This window comes from Ornithorhynchus anatinus, chromosome 1 (assembly GCF_004115215.2).
Source record: "Ornithorhynchus anatinus isolate Pmale09 chromosome 1, mOrnAna1.pri.v4, whole genome shotgun sequence".
In the NCBI taxonomy this organism is placed as follows: domain Eukaryota; kingdom Metazoa; phylum Chordata; class Mammalia; order Monotremata; family Ornithorhynchidae; genus Ornithorhynchus; species Ornithorhynchus anatinus.
The window spans coordinates 11,064,445-11,085,415 of NC_041728.1; the positions used below are offsets into that span (position 1 = coordinate 11,064,445).

The window sequence follows — 20,971 nt, forward strand, 5'->3', positions numbered from 1 at the left end:
GCGGGGGAGGCAGACATTACTATAAATAAATTACAGATATGGGCATAAGTGCTGTGAAGCTGGTGAAAGAGTGATGGTTGCTGTCTCGCCCACAATCTTAGCTATATATGGCATAGCCCAGTGGATAGAGCGCAGACCAGGGAATCAGAAGGTCATGGGTTTTAATCCTTGCCCCGCCACTTGCCTGCTGTGTGACCTCGGGCAAGTCACCTCACTTCTCTGGGCCTAAATTATCTGCAAAATGGGGGCTGAGACTGTGAACCTCAGAAGGGACAGGGACTGTGTCCAATTTGCTTTGTATCCACCCCAGCACTTAGTATAGTGCCTGGCAAGTGGTGTTTAATTAATGTTGGCATTTGTTAAGCGCTTACTATGTGCAGAGCACTGTTCTAAGTGCTGGGGTAGATACAGGGGAATCAGGTTGTCCCACGTGGGGCTCACAGTCTTAATCCCCATTTTACAGATGAGGGAACTGAGGCACAGAGAAGTTAAGTGACTTGCCCACAGTCACACAGCGGACAAGTGGCAGAGCTGGGATTCGAACTCATAAGCCCTGACTCCAAAGCCCGTGCTCTTTCCACTGAGCCACGCTGCTTTGGTATTTAGCAAATACCAAATTATTAATTATTATTATTATACTCTAACGCTTCTAACTTTTCCCTAGCCCTAACTTTACCGCTCTTCTTATAATTTATTCAAGGTGTCACTCCACCTTTCCCAGTACCTCAACAAGCCTATTTTCATTTCAGGAGTAAGTTCTTGATTAGACCCTTAATGCTAATTTATTGAACACCCACAAGACTGTAGCACACTGCTTTGGCATCTAGGGGCCAAAGAGAGTGTACAGAATAAGACAGATCTCCATTCAAGCTGTATTATTGAGCGTGGGGTGGGATATATATCATAGTGCTCTGGAGGTCTGGAGCCAAGCGCACAGGTGATGTAGAGGGGAGGAAGGGTAGGCGGGACGATGAGAGGTTTCCTGGAGGAGATATGATTTAGGAAGGGCTTTGAAGACGTAGAGAGTGGTGGTTTGTCGGTTATGAATGGCGTGGGATTTCTGGTCAGGAGGGAGGGCATGAACGTGGAGTCGGCAGTGGGAGATGAGATCAAGGCACAGTGAGGAGGCTGGTATTAGAGGAGCGAAGTGTGCAAGCTGGGTTGTACTGTGAGAGGAGTGAAGGTAGGTACGGAGAGAGCTGATTGAATGTTTTAAAGCTGATGGTGAGGAGTTTCCGCTTGATGCAGAAATGGATGGACAACCACCGGAGGCTTTTTGCGAACAATTCTCTAGAAAAACGATCGAGGCAGCAGAGTGAAGCATGGCTTGAAGAGAGGCTGGAGGCCCGAGGCCGGGAGGTCAGAGAGGAGGCTGATGAGGAGGTCGAGGCAGGAATCGATCGACATTCATTCATTCAATTCGTGTGATTCATCCATGTAATTGGAACAGTGTGATTACAGTTGGGATAGACAGGAAAGGGCAAATTCTAGAGGTGTTGTGAAGATGGAACCAACAGGATTGTGAATACGTGGGGCGAATGAGTGAGACGAATCGAGGAGAATGCCAAACTTACGGGCTTGTGAGAAAGGGAAGATTAATAATGTGTTGCCTCGGTGATGGGAAAGTCGAGAGCAGGGAGGAGAGGGATTGAGTAGGAAGATGAAGTGTCCTGTTGGGGACACGTTATTTTGAGGTGTCAGCAGGACATCTTTAGTAGAGCTGGAAAAGATGCTAAGAGAGCACTTAAGGGACTAACAAAATTTCATTATCTTGGATTTGAGGGTGCAGGATTCAACCCTAATTTTAAAACAATATTCCATGGGATTGAAAGTTTGTGAAAGCAGATAGAATCCGAAGAATCTACACTGAGTCGTAAGCGACAGTCATAGTAGGCCAGGGCCAGGAGTGTCTTAGTTATAAAACAAAATAGAGTAATTGGCCTAAAATTGTTCTAGTAATTTTCTGAGTTTCTATTCTTGGTTCCCATTATTCATGTTATGTACATTGAGTCTCTAGAATGTTGCCTCTGTATTATTTTCTTTCCCTTATGCGCCTGTGGAACGCTAGGCAGTATATTGGAGTGCTGATATTTGCTGTAGCTTCATCCAACAAGAAAGGGGATAAACATAGAAAACATGCAGATTCGAAATTGCTTTGCTGTTCGAAGTAATGGCTTGAATGGAGTTTTCTTTTAAAATCCTCTAGACTTCATTTTGTGCCAGATTTACCCAAGAATGTTGGAATTGTTTTGGATGTCACTCTCATCAGATCATTGTGATTTAAATCTTTAACGTGTGGTTGCTTTTCGTAATTCAGGTGAACCATGGAAGAGGGTCAATCTGAAATTTAGTCCAGACAAGGATACTGATCGTGGACTAAGAGGAGGGTCCTGAGTCAGGTAATGATGGCTATGTTTGCCCCTTTTGGCAGAATGATTTAAAAACAGAAAATCACATTGCACCTCTGTTTCTGGGTGTAATATTCTGTTTTGACATTCAGAGATGCCCTCTTTTTTTTTTTTTTTTGGCTGTTAGATTGCCTTCTGGTACAGTTTTACCTTTGTGGCCCAGTGGAAAGAGTACAGGCCTGGGAGTCAGGAGACGTAGGCTCTAATTCTGGCTCTGCCACTTGCTGCTGAATGTGACTTTGTCATTTTAAAGCTCTGTTCCTCAGTTTCCTCATCTGTAAAATGAGGATTAAGTACTTGTCCTGCGGTCTTCATGTGCTACAGGGACCGCATCTGATCTGAGTATGTTCTGGCTTTCCCAGTGCTGGTCATAGTGCTCGGCACATAGTAAATGCTTAACAAATACCACAATTATTATTAGTCATCTATGTTTGCAAAAGAAGAAACTCGCCCTGAAGACTGTTCGGAATTTCCCAATAAAGGATACAGCTGCTCAAGTTGCCTGAAGCATGGCTCAGTCACTGAACGTGTAATCTTTTTGTTGGCCGATATACTTAAAGCAGAACTTCAACCAAACGATCATATGAGCAATATACTAAGCACTTGGGAGAATGTGATATAACAGAGTTGGTAGACACATTCACTGCCCACAGCGAGCTTTACAGTCTAAAGGGACTTAGTGGCCTTACTCGTTGAAGTCACTCAGAACATTCATCTGAAGTGTTCTCGAAAGAATCATTTGAGGTAGAAAAGTGAATCATGACGTGTACTGAGAGAGCGGTGCCATGTCACTCCCCTTCTTAAACAGCTCCAGTGGTTGCCTATCAACCTCCGCTCCAAACAAAAACTCCTCACTCTAGGCTTCGAGGCTCTACATCACCTTGCCCCTTCCTACCTCTCCTCCCTTCTCTCTTTCTACCGCCCACGCCGCACGCTCCGTTCCTCCGCCTCCCACCTCCTCGCCGTCCCTCGGTCTCGCCCGTCCCGCCGTCGACCCCCGGGCCGCGTCCTCCCGCAGTCCCGGAACGCCCTCCCTCCTCACCTCCGCCAAACTGATTCTCTTCCCCTCTTCGAAACCCTACTTAAAACTCACCTCCTCCAAGAGGCCTTCCCAGACTGAGCTCCCCTTCTCCCTCTACTCCCTCTACCACCCCCCCTTCACCTCTCCGCAGCTCAACCCTCTTTTCCCCCCATTTCCCTCTGCTCCTCCCCCTCTCCCTTCCCGTCCCCTCAGCACTGTACTCGTCTGCTCGACTGTATATATCTTCTTTACCCTATTTATTTTAATGAATTGTACATCGCCTCGATTCTATTTAGTTGCCGTTGTTTTTACGAGATGTTCTTCCCCTCGACTCTATTTATCGCCATCGTTCTCGCCTGTCCGTCTCCCCCGATTAGACCGTAAGCCCGTCAAACGGCAGGGACTGTCTCTATCTGTTGCCGACTTGTTCATTCCAAGCGCTTAGTACAGTGCTCTGCACATAGTAAGTGCTCAATAAATAAATACTATTAAATGAAGTCACCGGGATTCAGAGCAATCCAAAGTGTGAATTATAATGTCTGGTCTTACTGTCGCGGGAGCTGGTCTTCCACGGACATCACATGTGGCTTCCAGTGATGCCTCCCCCGGGCAGTACGTCGCATCAGATGGCAGGGCGTGATCACAGTCCATGAGATCCCGGAAAGTAGCCCATCCGCCAGTCCTGAGACAGTGCTCTTCGTAGCACGGTTTCTCAGGAAGGGATATTTGACAGTAGGCTTCTTGGACAACTGTTTAAGGGTGAAGGATAGTTATCAATAAGGTGGATTGAAGAAATACTTCATAGACAAAATGCAGGAAAGCCTCAAGTGGTATGGCAATGCAATTATATTTATTGAGTGCTAACTGTATGCAAAGTACCATACTAAGTGCTTGAGACAGTACAGTATAACAACAAACATACCCATTCCTGCCCACAACGAGCTCACAGTCTAGAGGGGGAGACCGACGTTAATATAAATGCATAGATAAATAGTGAAATCGCAGATCTATACAGATGTATACATTTGTGCCATGGGGATGAGAAGGAGGATGAATGAAGGAGCAAGTAAACGGTGCAGAAAGGAGTGGGAGAAGAGGAGAGGAGGGCTTGGTCAGGGAAGAGTTATTGGAGGAGATGTCTTCAAAAAAGTTTTGAAGTCGGGAGAGACTTTGAGCCCATCTTTTAGAATTTGAGCAGGGATCATCTCTATCTGTTGCCAAATTGTACATTCCAAGCGCTTAGTACAGTGCTCTGCACACAGTAAGCACTCAATAAATACGATTGAGTGAATGAATATGCAGTGAAAAGCAGCGTGGCCCTGTGGAAAGAGCATAAGCCTGAGAGTTAGAGGATCTGGGTTCTTATCCCTGCCCTGCCACATTCATTCAATAGTATTTATTGAGCGCTTATTATGTGCAGAGCACTGTACTAAGCTCTTGGAATGTACAGTTTGGCAACAGATAGAGACAATCCCTGCCGAATAACGGGCTCACAGTCTAAATAACAGTTTAAACATGGTTACATGTTTGCTGTGTGACCTGGGGCAAGTCACTTAATTTCTCTGTGCCTCAGTTCCTTCATCAGCAAAATGGGGTTTCAACTTAGACCGTGAGCTCTGATTATCTTGTATCTACCCCAGCGCTTAGTACAGTGTGAAGCACATAGTAAGGGTTTAACAACTAAACAAATGCTACATAGAAGTGGGCAGCTCAGAGGCAACTGTAGGAGATAGATCAGCTTGGTGTACAGGAATCTGAAATGGGGGACTGCCCTAAGATCAAAGGCTTCAGGAACATCGTGACAGCCGATGGAAGAAAGAAATGAACCCCATAATGGAGCAAGGATATGATGTGGAAGGAATGGTGGTGTGAGTCACACATGCATAAAATTTTTTGTTAGCGTCATTCTCGAACCCGAGCCATAGCAATGTGTCAAATGATAATGGAGTCTCCCACTGGAAATAATGCACCTGACACTTCAGGACTAAGAATCTGTGGGAAGGATTTGATTCTAGTGCCACCCACACTCTCGTGTTCCTGCCGGTCATATTTCTTTTGGGGCACGAGGGCCAGGAGCCAGTGGGTTGGCCGGGGGGCACAGCACAGTGAGAAGCAGCACGGCCTAATGGATAGAGTAAGGGCCTCAGAGGCAGAAGGACCTGGGTTCCAATTCTGGCTCTGTCAGTTGTCTGCTCTGTGATCTTGGGTAAGTCACTTCACTGCTCTGTGCCTCAGTCACTTCATTTGGAAAATGGGGATTGAGACTGTGAGCCCCAAGTAGGACAACCTGATTACCTTGTATCCTCCCCAACACTTAGAACAGTGCTTGGCCTATAGTAAGCACTTAACAAATACCAAAACTTACTAATTATTATTATTATGTGGGACAGGGACTGTGTCCAACCTGATGAGCTTGGATTTACCCCAGTGCTTAGTGTATGGCACAGAGTAAGCACTTAACAGATGCCATTTAAAAAAAAAAAGTGTCCATGAAATTTTCTTCCCTGCAGAGCTCATTTTCAGCCGAAGTAACTACGGCGTGCATTCTCAGGGTGGGGATATCTGCCGTGAGAGATCTCATTCCAGGTGAGGAGCATCAGAATAAAATAACTGAGAAGTCTGAAAAATGGCAACTTGGTCCTGAAGGATAGAGAGGTGTTTTCATGGGAGCTGTCCCAAGGTGGTTGACTTGGGCCAGAAATTCACTTGAAACAAAAACAATTTGTCTTCTGAATTTGCAGGAACTTCAACCGGGAAAGACTTCAAGCAGAGAGTGCACTAAGATCTGTTTACCCATCCAAACAAAGTCAGTAGACGTGGCCACACAAAGAGCCCTCTGAAATCCGTATTTAGAAACTTGATCCAATCAAATTGGCAGGTAAGGGAACAAATAACGGTCCAGAAACAGTCCTACAAGTTATTTCTTTTCTGTATTTTTTTTATGGCCGCCATGCCAAAAGCCCGTTGCCTGCCTAACTGCTAGAGCTCGGGTGGAACTATTGGTTCTGAGGCTGGGTCTGTCTCCTCCTGTGTTAGGCGATAGCAGGGTTGAGCACAGGGAGTTAGGAATGTTAGCTCCTTGCAAACAGAGAATGCGTTAATTCGTCTTTCTGTACTTCCCAGTCAGCTAGGATGCCATGCTAAGTATACCATTCGGAGGGAAAGGGGAAAGATGCCTTTATTCCATTAGTTAAATAGCAGAAACCTCTTTTTTTAATGCATTTCTGCTCCTTCTTTCCTGATTTTTCTTATTCATTCAGTCATAATTATCGGGCAATCACTGTGTGCAAAGACTGTATTAAGCGCTTGGGAGAGTACAGAATAACAATTAACAGACACATTTCCTGCTCACAGCGAGCTAATTCTGCTTCACCTGTTCCCCTTCCATCTTGCGCCTTAAAAGCAAGCCGTTCTGGCTTTATTTCTCATTCCTACCATTCCCAGGCTTTAATCGGGAACAGAAGGGATGAGCAGTTATAGTAGGAGGAGACTTTAGCGGAGTCATGGGCTTGGAACTGTTTTCCATTAAATGCTTGAAATAATCCTCTTTTCTTCTTGACTTGGTTTTCCCACCCAACAAGGAATGGGGACTAGAGGAAGCAAAAATCAGAAAATCACCCTCTTGGGGAGATGTTGACACAATGCCCTTTAGCTGATTATTATTATTATTTATTACATGTGTGAAGCACAACCTGTGTGTCACACATTGTTCTAAGCACTGGGTTAGATTTAGGTTAATCAAGTTGGACCTCAAACCCTGCCCTCTTAGAGCTCACAGTGTAAGTAGGTGGGAGAACAGACATCTTTTCCCCATTTTACAAAGAAGTGAAGTGACTTGTCCAGGGTCACAGTTTCGGTAGGCAAGAGGCAGAACTGGGATTAGAACCCAGGTCCTCTGACTCCCAGGCCCGTGCTCTTTCCACTAGGGCACGCTGTTCTTCATATTTATTTTTTTATGGTGGTGTCTGTCTAGTTTGAAAATTAGCAGTAGGAATGATACTGTGTATCCATTTTACAATGCATGGCATTAGTCCAACAGGAAATTTTAGAAATTAAGGCTCCTCTTCCTACCTTTCTGTATGTCGTGTACATCATCCTTGTCACTGAGGACTTCACATTTTATTTATAGTTTTCATTTGTTCTGCCTTTCAGTTCCTCTTCCTTTCACAGAAAACTATAGAGGCTACCTAGGACGAGCTGGTTAGAGAAATGTATTCCTCACAGTTTATCAAGGAAATTCTATTTCAGTTCATTTCTTGATGTCTTGAATAGTTTAAGCCGTAATAATGAGGTGATTCCTGCTTGCCTAACCCCTTCAGAAAGCCAGCATTTATAAATCTCTGCCTTCGCCTATAAGATTTCTCCCCAAGGAGCAGTGAAGCTAAAAAATTGACATTCGTTTTTAAGAATCTTAGGACTAAAGATGAGAGGGAAAATGATTAGAACAAGAATACAGGATTCTGAAGATGATCGAAAAAGTAGCATATATGTTCTTTTTGTTAACAGAATGTCAAGTAAGGAAGTGAAGACAGCATTGAAAAGTGCCAGAGATGCAATAAGAAATAAGGAATATAAAGAAGCTTTAAAACACTGCAAGGTAATCCATCATTTTTTATTTCGCCAAAATGAAATTATATGTATGTTTGCTAAGGATACTCCTGAACTGGGGGAAAAAAAGAACAGGATTGAAAAGTTACACCAATCACATATTCTTAATTAAGGAATTTATGTTAATAATCAGTGCATACTATACTTCAATTTAAATGTGATGTTATTCTGGTATAATCATGTAAAGAAAAATAAAATCATTTTCTTTAGTATATAATAAAAAGCAGACATTTACTTGAACCCATTTAGAGCAAACACTACACATTCTTGAAAATTGAAATTTCAGGTATCAGATTTTTTTGGGATATGCCCGGATCTTATTTCTGAACTAGGTGTGGCACACAGGGGATTCTTTGAAATCCATAAGTCCCCTCCTCCTTTGCATCCTCAGAGTCCAGTGGAAAAGGTTATTTTGCTTTTAGTCCTCCCCAACCTGGGATGGGGGCTTCTCAGACAGGTGAGGAAGTCCGACCGTGGACATCAAGATCTCGTCTCCCCCCAAAAGGTTTGAGACCTGTACCGGCTTGTCTCAAAAGGCTATTTTGAGTTTGATTCTCCTGTGCTTTTAAAGGAATTAATGTTCAGATCTGGGTGATTGCTTGAGACTAAGGTGATGTCAGCACATACAGCATTAATATTGTACTTTACCCCAGCTACATTCAGCTCATCGTCCCCTGGACCTGAATTTACATGCTTTTTGAAATAGGGAGAATGGATCTTTCATGCTAACAAGATGTGTTTGCAAAAGCAGGTGAACTTAGAAGTAGGCAGACAGAACAAACAGAGAAAATGAAACTAAGCAGACTGTAAGCCAGTTGTTGGGCAGGGATTGTCTATCTGTTGCCGAATTGTACATACCAAGCGCTTAGTACGTGCTCTGCGTACAGTAAATGCTCAATAAGTACGATTGAATGAGAAAGCAGGTATTTCACTGTAACAGCTTTGAGCAGTGAATAACTGGAAGTTTACTGGCTACATCACACTTATGAACCTCTTTACACCCTCTTAAGCATTTATGCATGTTTGTTCAGTTTGTTTTGACTGTTGTAAACAGTTTTATGTTTTTCTCTTCCACTTAGTATCATTCCAAACTGCCCAAGCAATTAATGAACTACACCAAAAGGGCTCTCAGTAAATTCCATTATTAGTATTACTACTGTTTAGAAATGGAAAAAAAAATCCCTTCCATAATCACACTGCTCAAAGTGATATGTTTAACTCTGCAAAGGTAATGTAACCCACGGTCTTAGATCTCCAAGACAGGTGGACAGGGAATGTGTCTACCAACTCTGTTGTATTGCACATTCCCAGGTGCTTAGTCCAGTGCTTTGCACATAGTAAGTGCTCAATGCATACCATTGACTGATTGAAAGTACATAACTAAACAATGGTGTGGGTGTTTCAGATGACTGGTCCTTTCTCAGTTCTAGTTTCGGAAAGTATTCTCAAATTGTCATTTTGTTGCAACCTTAAATGAGCAGTAACGGCAATTCCATCCACCTTTGGAAATTATGTAGTGCTTAGTAATAATTATGGTACTTGCTAAGTGCTTACCATGTGCCAGGCACTCTTCTCAGCACTGGGGTAGATACAGGTTAATCAGGTTGGACACAATCCCTGTCCCACATTGGGCTCACACTCTTAACCCCCACTTTTCACAGATGAGGTAACTGAGGCACCGAAAAGTTAAGTGATTTGCCCAAAGGCACACAGCTGATAAAGTGGCGGATCCAGGATTAGAACTCACAACCTCTGACTCCCAAGCCCGTGCCCTTTCCACTAAGCCACAATGGATCTAATTACAGCTCCACCACTTATCTGTTGGATGACCTTGGGCAAGTCACTTAACTTCTCTATGCCTCAGTTACCTTATCTGTAAAATGGGGATTAAGACTATGAGCTCCACGTGGAACAACCTGATAACCTTGTATCTATCCCAGCACTTAGAACAGTCCTTGGTACGTAGTGCTTAAAAAATACCATCATTATTATCCTGACTACCAAGTGTGTGCTCTATCCACTACACCGTACTGCTTCCGTAGCACGGCGGAGAGCACTTTGCAGAGCACTGTGCCAAGCACCTGGGAGAGAGAACAGTGCAACAAAGTTGGTAGACATGATCTTAGCATACAAGGATCTTACAGTCAGAAAGAATTCAAGTCATAAAACCAGTGCCCAGCATGTAAGCATTTCACTGATTCCCTGGGAACATTTAAATCCCTGATTCGATTAAATACACTTTACCTATTATTATTGTATTTAAATGCTTATTATGGGTCAAGCACTCTTCGAAATGCTGCCGCAGATAGAGGTTAATCAGGCTGGACACAGGTGTATCCTAAAGGTACTTCCTCTTGCTGGTTTTTGAAGCTGTTGTATTTTCACTTTAGCAAGATTGTGAAAGCCATGATTTCAGTCTGGCTCTCCAGTCTGTAAACTCGTTGTGAGCAGGGAACCTATCTACCAACTCTGTTTTATTGTACTCTCCCAATCGCTTAGTGCAGCGCTCTGCACACAGTTAGCGCTCAACAAATATAATTGATTGATTGCTTTATTTTGTCTGAATGAAGATACTTGAATATTAACTCTGACCAATTGTATTTACTGAATGTTTTCTCGGTGCAAAGCACTGTCTTGAGCTGTAACTTGAAGTTTATTGCTTACAAACCTTGTTTCAAAAGTGCTCTTCTATAATGCCACTGCCCAAAGGAATAAGTTTAACTCCTTGAAGGCACTGATGCCCAGAGCTTTATTGCTGCGGTCTTCCCGGCTGTCCAAGACACCCACCTGAGTACTGGTGTTATGGTGTTTCATAAGTGACACTGTTCTTTCTCAAATCTTAGAGAAGCATTGTGGCTTAGTGGATAGAGCATGGGCCTGGGCATCAGAAGGACCTGGGTTCTAATCCTGGCTCTGCCACTCTTCTGCTATGTGACCTTGGACAAGTAATTTAACTTCTCTGTGCCTCAGTTTTGTCATCTGTAAAATGAGGATTGAGACCAGGAGCCTGATTTGAGTCAGGGACTGTGTCCAACCCAATTATCTTGTTTCTACCCCAGTCTTTAGTACAGTGTCTGGCACAGAGTAAATGTGTAATAAATACCACAGTTATTATTATTATTATTATTATTATGATTAGGTCACTCTGGAACCCAAGCTCTCTTTACAGCCAACAGCTGGTTTGCACAGGACAGCTGTCCTCTCCAGCCCATACTTTGCTCTGTTACCCAATCATTTTCCTAAAAAAAGCCAAAAAAACCCATTCTGTCCACATCTCCCCATTCCTCAAAATCCTCCAGTCCCATCCACCTCCACATCAAACAGAGACTCCTTACTATTCGAAGCTCCCAATCAGCTCTCCCCCTCTTACCTTTCCTCGCTGATATCCCACTACAAATTCAGTCCACGCAGTTATCTCCTCTAGTAGCAATCTGCTTTCTCTACTTCAATTTCATCTATCTCGCTGCCAATCCCTCACCCACATCCTCCCACTGGCCTGGAACTCCCTCCTCCTTCATATCCGACAGACCACCACTCTTCCCACCTTCAAAACCGTTTTAAAATCCCATCTCTGCCCAGATGCCCTCATCTCCCCTACTAGCCCGCCTATGCACCTAGATCTGTACCCCCTAAGTACTTGATATTCACTCCATCCTATAGGCCCTTAATATTCACCCCACCCTCAGCCCCACAGCACTTATGTTCATATCCTTGCACGCTATTTCACCGCTCTGTAATTTATTTTAATGTCTCCTTCCCTCTCCAACCTGTAAGCTCGTTGTGGGTAGGGATTGTGTCTACCGACTTGTACTGTACTTTCCCAAGCACTAACATTGTGCTCTGCACACAGTAAGTGTTCAGTAAATACCATGAATTGATTGATATTAGCTGGGCTTCTTCAAGAATTGCACTGTACTCTCTCAAGCATTTAGTACACTAATCTACCCACAGTAAGCACTCAATAAATCCTACTCGTCCGCAAAACATTTGTATATAAGTCCTTGAGCATGAACACCTCACAACTATTGTCCCACTGGTTACTTGGCTTCTGCTTGAGTCGCTTGTACAGGGAGAGACTGTTTAGACTGTAAACCCGTCTCTAGACTGTAAACTCATTATTGACAGGGAATATGCCTGCTAATTCTGTTATATGTACTGTCCCAAGCATTTAATGCAGTGCTCCACTCATAGTAAAAGCTCCTCACCATTGGCTTTAAAACACTCCATCACCTTGCCCTCTCCTACCTCTCACCTCGCTACTCTCCTTCTACCACCCAGCCCTCACACTTTGCTCTTCTACTGCTAACCTCTCTTTGCCTCGATCTCGCCCATCTTCCCGTTGGCCCCTCACCCCCCTCCTGCCTCTGGCCTGGAATGCCCTCCCTTCTCAAAGCCAACAGAAAATTACTTTCCCCCCACTTCGAACTCTTATTGAAGGCACATCTCCTCCAGGAGGCTTTCCCTGATTAAGCCCGCTGCCGCCCCTTTCTTCTTCTCCCATTCCCTTCTATGTCACCCTGTCTTGGTCCCTTTGTTCTTCCCCCCCCCCCCCCCGATCCCCCACAGCATTTATGTACATATCTGTAATTTATATTAATGTCTGTCCCCCCCCACCCCACCCAAGACTGTAAGATCTCTGTGAGCAGGAAATGCCAGGAATATGTCTGTTTATTGTTGTACTCTCCCACACGCTTAGTTCAGTTCTCTGCACACAGCAAGCGCTCAGTATATACGAATGAATTAATAGTAAGTGCTCAGTAAATATCACTGATTGAAGAGGGACTTTGATTCCCCGTTCCCAAGAGCTTTTGCTTCTCCAATCCTGAACATGAGGTTTGAAGTTTTGGAGGGATTTGAGGCCTTCATTCTGGGCCAGGCTGCCACAGTCGGGAGACAGGAGATGATTGGGTGGTGCCCAAAGCTTCTTTAACACAGGACTTGACCTGCGTTTTTATGATGTGCTGAATGAAAATAGCTCAGGGCCCACACACATCTGCATCCTCTCTGAAGCAGCTTGAGCAAGAAGGTAGACCTCAGTTGGTTACTGGCTGGTCATCCACCCTCCTGGCCCTTGAAAACAGTCACTTTCTGTGAGCAGGACAGCCAGGAGCACGAGGGGTAGGGAGGGAGGCCAGTGGGAGAAGGGAATCCCGAACCGTGGGTTGGAAAATTGGAGAGGTAGGGAGGGGCAGATAGAAGGAAGGAGGTTGGGAGCAGGGAGGCTATGGTGTTTATTAAGTGCCCTATTATGTGCCCAGCACTGGGGAAGATAGAAGACGATCAGATCAGACACAGGGCAGAGACCAGTAGCTGTTGAGTTATGCTGAATCTGACAGGGACATTTAGTACAGTGTCAAGGGGTTTTCTACTGAGAGGGATGGGGACTTCGCTCATTTTTTGGGGTTGGGCATAACTTAAATGAACCCGTTTCCTTTCTCTGAGCAGGCGGTACTGAAACAAGAGAAAAACAATTACAATGCTTGGGTGTTTATTGGAGTGGCTGCCGCAGAGTTAGAGCAACCCGATCAGGCCCAGGGGGCCTACAAGAAAGCTGCTGAACTTGAACCCGACCAGCTGCTGGCCTGGCAGGTAAGGATGAACTCCTAACGTTGGTCTGAGCTGAACGTCATGTCTTGTTTCAACCTCAAGATAACAGTAACCGAACCTCTAAAATATGCATCTAAACCTAGGCTTGGCCCCTAAATCTTAGTAGAGTGCTCTGCACACTGTAAGCGCTCAATAAATACGATGGAAGGAACGAATGAAAGTGTGTCGAGGTTAGGTATAAGTTGCTGAGAAGCAGCGTGGCCTAGTGGATAGAGCGCAGACTTGGGAGTCAGAGGACTTGAGATCTAAATCCAGCTCTGCCGATTGCCTCCCGTGTGGTCTTGGGCAAGTCACTTCATTTTTTTAAAAAAATTTGGTATTTGTTAAGTGCTTATTGTGTGCCAGACGCTGTTCTAAGTGCTGGGGAGATTATACGGTAATCGGTGTGAGCCCAGTTCATGTCCACATGGGACGCACAGTCTTAATCCCCATTTTAAAGATGAGGTGATTGAGGCACAGAGAAGTGAAGTGACTTGTCCAAGGTCACACAGCAGGCATGGGGTGGAGCTGGGACTAGGACCCAGGGCCTTCTGACTTCCAGGCCCATGCTCCATCCATCAGGCCATGCTGCTTCTCAGCACTTTTTGGGCCTCAGTTTCCTCAATGTAAAATGGGGATTAAGATTTTTAGACCCATTTGGAGCACAGATTGGGTCCAACCTGATTAGCTTGTATCTAGCCCAGCACTTAGTACAGTGCCTGGCACATGGTAAGGGCTTAATACATTCTATGTCCATATATTCACATGGTTTAGTAGTAATTAAGCACATACTATCTGGCAAAAATTCTGCTAAGTACTGGGGTGGTACAGTACAGTCAGATTAGATCCGGTCCCTGTCTCACATGGGGGTCACAGCTTAAAGGGGGAGGGAGAAGTATCATCTCCATTTTGCAGATGAGGAAGCTGAGGCACAGCAAAGCTAAGTGACCTATCCAAGGAAGGTTACACAGAAGACAAGTGGTGGAGCTGGGTTCAGAGCTTTGGTCTCCTGACTCCCAGTTCTATGTTCTTTCCACTGGTCCACGGACATAGGAGGGAACGCTAGGCTGGGGAAATAGCACAGGTGATGGTGGATCAGAGATTTTTACATCTGGAAAATAAAGATTTGCTAAACTGGAGACAACACAAGCCCTGTTTGACCAGAGATAAGGGTGTTAAAGTAAAGCAAGATTGAGTAGTGGAGGGCCTAGATGTGAAGCTTTCATTTTCGTTGAGAGACAAGAGGAAATTGGGGAATCTTTTTAGACCTCTGGAAAGGGGGTGATGGGATCCAAATGACAGTGAGGGAGAATGAGTCTTGCCAATAGGAGTAGGTAAGTAAGATTTGGGCAGTAGAGTGGGAGAGACGGTTCACTCATTTAGTTTCCCTAGGAAAATGTGGATTCAGATGTCTAATGCTGTTGCATTTATGAAGCCTTGATGTTTTGCTAGAATTTAATTATGGCATTTACTCTGTGCTAAACCCTGGGGTGATTCAGGCATAATTCCAGTGCCACCGGGGTTCTCCATCTATTTTGTCCCCATTTTACAGATGAGGGAACTGTGGCCCAGACAGGATAAGTGACTTGTCCAAGGTCACACCAACAAGCTAGGGGAACTGGGATTTGAATGTGAGTCTCCTGACTCCTGATCCTATGTTTTTTTCCTGTAGGCTGCACTGGTTCCTTTATAAAGTGTGATTGATTGATGATTGGGAAGCAGCGTGGCTCAGTGGAAAGAGCCTGGGTTTGGGAGTCAGAGGTCAAGGGTTCGAATCCCGGCTCTTCCACTTGTCAGCTGTGTGACTGTGGGCAAGTCACTTAACTTCTCTGTGCCTCAGTTGCCTCATCTGTAAAATGGGGATGAAGACTGTAAGCTTCCGTGGGACAATCTGATTACCCTGTATTTACCCCAGCGCTTAGAACAGTGCTCTGCACATAGTAAGCGCTTAACAAATGCCAATATTATTATTATCACTGAAATCTGAGCAGTGTATAAGGCAGTCTTGTTTCTTTTTAGTCAGATTCTATTTTCATTTGAACGTATACTATAGAAAAATTATTGAGCGTTTAAGTGCTTTGCAAAATTGGGGGATATGTTTGTTCTTTTTTCAGGGTAGGAGTGTGGAATTGGGCACTGACTTTTGTCCCAAAGAAATATTCCAGTTTATATGTGAATTTTTCTGGATTAATGAGGGAGTAAATGACTGGGAATTTCATATTGTGAATTTTAGGCATTGAGGCAAAGCTAATTACTTTTTTTTTCTTTTATCCATTCAGGGGTTAGCGAGTTTGTATGAAAAGTCTAACCATACAAATGCCAAGGAAGACTTACCCAATGTTTACCAAAAACTCTTGGACCTCTACGAAAGGTAATCAGTACTTTGGGGTAAGGGTTAATTTATAGATTGGAATTAGAAAGGTACCAAAACTGCTAGTTGTCTTGGCTAAACGTTGCTGCCCAGCAAAATGGAAACCTTATGCTGTCTTTCAGTTTGCCACTTAACAATTTTACTTGTCCTCCCCTCCACTCACCCCCGCTCCCGTCGCCAAAGTCCGTTTGTATTCGAATATGATTATTATTATTATTTATTGTCTACTATGAGCCAAGCACTGTGGCAAGCTCTAGGGAAGGTATAAGATATCAGGTCGGCACAGTCCCTGTCCCGCATGGGCCTTACAGTCAAAGGGAGAAGGAGAACAGGGATCTTATTCTCACTTAATCTTTAATTGTGGAAATAAAAAGTCATGCCCTTTTGTGTTTAATTTCTAGTTTCTATAATGGAGGTTCACTGCTGTTTTCATTTTAGGAGGAAACTATCACATGAAATGGAACATGGGGCAAAACAGGACCAACCTTACTGTTTTTTCATTAGGTAGATTTGAACAAGGGGGGAAAAAAAGCATGTGTGTGTTTTTTTCCCTTTTCAGCAGTGACAAGCAGAAGTGGTGTGATGTTTGTAAGAAGCTTGTGGATCTGTATCACCAAGAAAAGAAACATCTGGAGGTAGGTTGGCTACTTTGGGGGTGATTTTTAGTAAAAACAAATTTCACTAGGATCTCCCTTTCACCATGAGAAGTGGCCATGGGTCATAAATTAAAAGGGGGAGTGGGGAGAACCTTTTCTCTGGAGCGAAGTCTGGGAGAGCAAATAAGCCATCCCTGGGGTCCCAGATTGAAGTTATGCATTTTTAGATGGGGATAGATCTCCTCATCTTCCTGAATACTTGGCTGTTTGGATGTGGCTCCGTCTAATTCAGGTCATTCCTAGTCATGGAGAACATCCCAGGTGTCGGCCCTAACTATTAACCAGTCTCTTTTCAAGGAGGCCATCCCCAGCTCACTTTTCCTTTTGACAGGTGGCCCGGACGTGGCACAAGCTGATCAAAAACAGGGAGGGGGAAGGGGCAGAGAAACCAGAATTACACCAGCTATGGAAAAGAATGACCCAGTTATTGGCTGACTGTGCAGAGGATCAAAATAATGAAACCCAGCAACTGGTAATGTCCTGAATACACAATACACTTTAACTGTCCCTGGAAAACCAGGAAGCAGTGTGACCTAATGTGATCTAATGCAGTGTGACCTCTAGGGTCTGGCCCATGGGACAAACTTGTTCTTGTTGCTTTTTTTTCTTGTTTTCTAAGCGCTGACCACGGATCAAACACAAACATAAGTGTTTAGTACTGGGGTGGAGTCCCGAAAAACTGATCAGCGGGTATCCATCACAGAGTTGAGAGAGCAAGAATCTTATTCTGTTTTATAGATGAGGAAACCGAGGCCCAAGTAGGTTAAATGACTTACCTGAGGTCATGCTGCAGTTCCAGTGCAGAAGTGGGTTGAAAAACTGGGTTTCTTACCTCCACTTAGTATAGTTAGTTGCTTTTTCAGGGCGTGACTTCAACTGCTTGAGTTAATGGGCCTCCATCAAGTGAGCAATTTCTCTCCTCCTTTCTGACTGGACGATCGACAGCCTCAGTAGGAAGAACTATTGAAACTGAGAGCCGGTTAAGATCCTGCAGAAAAGGCTCAGGCCGAGACATTTTTAGCATGCTATTCTCCTCCTGTACTCTTCTCATATATGTATTCTCTGTTTCAGCTTTTAACTGCATTTGAGAATGCGGTGAAATCTGCAGACCACATTCCTAGCGAAGATCACCAAATGCTCTACAAAGATCTCATTCAATGTTTATCTAGAGTAAGAGTACTTTTCCAGACTCCTGTTGTATGTCGGGTTATATCCACATTGCTAATATTCTAGCAATGAACCATATTTTGCCATATTAATGATATATTTTCTCTATGTCTTGGCAAGGTTCCTCATGAGACAGCCAGGCTGAGGAAGGCCTGTGAAGATATGATGATGATTTATCCCACTGTGCATTACCCATTAGAGATGCTTAGTTTGCATTTAATTCAGTCCGGTAAGTTGGGTCTTGTGTGTTGGTTAATTGTAACCTTATCGTGGGTCTTTGGGTTTGATGTTATTTGGGCGGTTACCGTATTTTACCTGTGTGCACTGTAAAAGGGGATTAAACCCTTTACCCTACGCTTACTGTGTGCAGAACACTGTACTGAGCACCTGGGAGAGTACATCATAGCAGAGTTGGTAATCATATTCCCTGCCCACAGTGAGCATACAATCTAGGGGGAAGACAGAAATTACTGTAAATACTTTATGGCTAGGTAAATAAGTGCTGTGGGGAAGAGGGAGTTGAATAAAGGGAGCAAATTCAAGTGCTGGGGTGATGCAGAAAGGAGTGGGAAAAGAGGAATGGAGGGTTGGTTCTGTGGGAAAAAGACGTGTTCCTTGCCCACAATGAGTTTACAGTCTAGAGGATATCTTCCTTGTGGGCAAGGAACATATCTCCTAACTATATTGAACTCTCCCAAATGCTTAGAACAGTGCTCTGCAAATAGTAAACTGTCAGTAAATGCCATTACTTGATAAGGGCATCTGTGTAATGATAATTTATTAGGTGCTTGTAGCCCCTGTCCTTTCTGAGTCTCCCAGTTCAGTGGAGAAGGGAGAACAGGTATCTTTTCTCCATTTTACAAGGTGAGACTAAGGCTGAAGTAAAATGATAGGCCCAAGGTCCCACAGCAGGGACTAGAATCCGACTTCCCGTCCCTTGCCCTTTCCATCTGGCCACACTGCCTCCCCTTTTCATGTTGCATCACAAGCATTTTTGTTCTTCCATCCTGGTACAGTCGCCAACTGGCTTTTTTTTTTAATGGCCCTGTGAAGGAACTACTCCAAAAGTTTTGGATGTTTCCCGCCTGCCCCCCCTACCTTTTAAAAATTTTTTAAAAAATCTCATTCCTAGATCTTCTATTCATTGCCTCTGCAAACTCTTTATGACAGCTAAAGGGTCACTGAGCATAAGATTTCTTCTCTACTAAAGTACTGAATGCTATACTCCCTGCCATTCATCACTGTGTCCTGTTCCAGAAGGAACACAGTTCTTTTATTCCCTTCTGTCTTACTTTCATTCTGAGGCTTGAGGATTTGTTTGGAACAGAACTCCAGTTGTGAAGCTAGGAGCAATAGGTACTTGAGAGCTCCTACAGTTGTCAGATGAAGTGTGTTTTTTTTTACCCTATCACTAATCTTTTTAGTTTTTATTGCTTTTTGTGGAGGTGGTGGAGGATAAGAAGCTTTATGGCTCTTCAAATCCAAACAAATAAGAACACCTTTAAAGGTTTGTGCTTTAGCAACATGAGGAAAGCCAAGTGAATGTAATAAAAAAAAAAATTAAGTGGTGATGTTGAGAAGCAAATGTAAATTTTTTTTCAAGCTGGCCGTACACAAGAGAATTCAGTTAAGTTTGTCAGATCCAGATTTAGACACTGGTGGATGTTATTCTAGGGGGTCAAAATAGCTGTTCTATTCTTTTGGGAGGAATCACACCTCAGGTTTGTAGCAGGGAATTCAGGGACACTCAGTTCTCCTAGAACAAGAGAGTTGCATTTTTTATGGTGATTGTTAAGTGCTAAAATTTGCCCTTTCCTCTTCATACAAACTGCTACCATGGTAATACAGTGGCTTATCCTATCCCGCCTTGATTATAGTATCAGCCTCCTTGCAGACCTCCCAGCCTCCTGTCTCTCCCCAGCCCAGTACCTACTTCACTATGCTGCCCAGATTATTTTTCCACAAAAAAGTTCAGGATGTGTTTCTCTGCTCTCAAAAAACTCCAGTGGTTGCCTGTCCACCTCCGCATCTAACAAAAAACTCCTCCCTTTGTCTTCAAAGCAGTCAATCAGCTTGTCTGCTCCTAGCTCACCTGGCTACTCTCCTACGACAACCAATTTGCTTGTTTCCACCCCACTGCCTAGTACAGTGCCTTGGCACATAGTAAGCTCTTAACAAAATGCCACTGTAATTGTTGTTATTATTTTTCCCTCTGTTTCTCAGGCTATGAGAGCCTCTTCAATTGCTGGAATGGGTAGAGAAGCCCATCTCAGCACATGTGTCCTATTACAGGGAAATGGCCTCGTTTAACAGAGCTTTATCGTAGACAAATGGGGCACACACAGAGAGGCAAGTCATAATCTCAGCATTCAAGAAGGCTATAATTTAATAGGGAAATCAAGGAGATATAAATTGATTAAAATACAAAATAATGAACTTAGGTAAATAATGAGGTGAAGCGTTGAGGGTCTCCCGCAACACACAGAATTCGCCTTTAGATAATGTCAGTAAATCAGATTCAAGTAGCATCAAATTCAAAGAGCTCATAGCTATATGAGCAGAAAGGGTTGATGAAAGACCTCCCCTTAGCTAGAGTCCTCCAGAATTTCTTGTTTAAAAGTAGCAGCTTGAATCACACATCAAGGCATTTGAGCACTTACTTTGTGCCCAGCGTTCTACTAAGAGAAACTAGCAGGCTTAGGGGTGGCCCTTTGTCCGCTTAGGTTTCAACCTGCTTGGTTTGAGGATTGCCAAGCATCGCCTTGGGATCTGGGAGCGAATGCTAATGCCTGGGGGCCGGCACTGGTTTCAAAAGTCTGATCCTTTCTCTTCCAAGAATGTCCCGTTTATCCATGCGAGCCATCCTTTCCGTTGGCTGGGAATGGCTAATTTCGACAGTTATGTTTTTCAACTCCAAGGTCAAGCAAAGGGAACAATCCGTGCATGTTAGTATTTTACGTCGTGCGGGACTGGGGGTTTATGTGGGTGTGTTTCTCTTTCTGTCTCTGGGAAGCAAGATTCAGTGTAGTAGTAATAGCATTTGCTGAGCATCCACTTGATGCAGTGAACTGTATTAGGGATTAGGGATGTACAGAATAATGAAGTATCATGTTACCTGGCCACAAGGAGCTTTTGCTCTACTAGGGGAGACAAA

The 20,971-nt window shown here is 44.0% G+C and overlaps 1 protein-coding gene across 5 annotated transcripts in view; it reads left to right on the plus strand.

The window, feature by feature from the left end:
* The window catches only part of TTC37 (tetratricopeptide repeat domain 37), a 79,682-nt gene that overhangs the window by 2,368 nt on the left and 56,343 nt on the right, over window positions 1-20,971 (plus strand). For 2 of the 5 annotated variants that reach the window (XM_029063424.1, XM_029063430.1), the window contains exons 2-10: window positions 2,318-2,399; window positions 6,171-6,307; window positions 7,936-8,026; window positions 13,483-13,626; window positions 15,903-15,994; window positions 16,554-16,629; window positions 16,982-17,122; window positions 17,722-17,820; window positions 17,938-18,046. In XM_029063424.1, coding sequence (XP_028919257.1) covers window positions 7,937-8,026; window positions 13,483-13,626; window positions 15,903-15,994; window positions 16,554-16,629; window positions 16,982-17,122; window positions 17,722-17,820; window positions 17,938-18,046 — 751 coding nt within the window. In that variant the 5' untranslated portion in view covers window positions 2,318-2,399; window positions 6,171-6,307; window position 7,936. The remainder of the gene's footprint in view (window positions 1-2,317; window positions 2,400-6,170; window positions 6,308-7,935; window positions 8,027-13,482; window positions 13,627-15,902; window positions 15,995-16,553; window positions 16,630-16,981; window positions 17,123-17,721; window positions 17,821-17,937; window positions 18,047-20,971) is intronic. The other 3 variants (XM_029063445.1, XM_029063439.2, XM_029063454.2) reach the window with 3 other exon arrangements.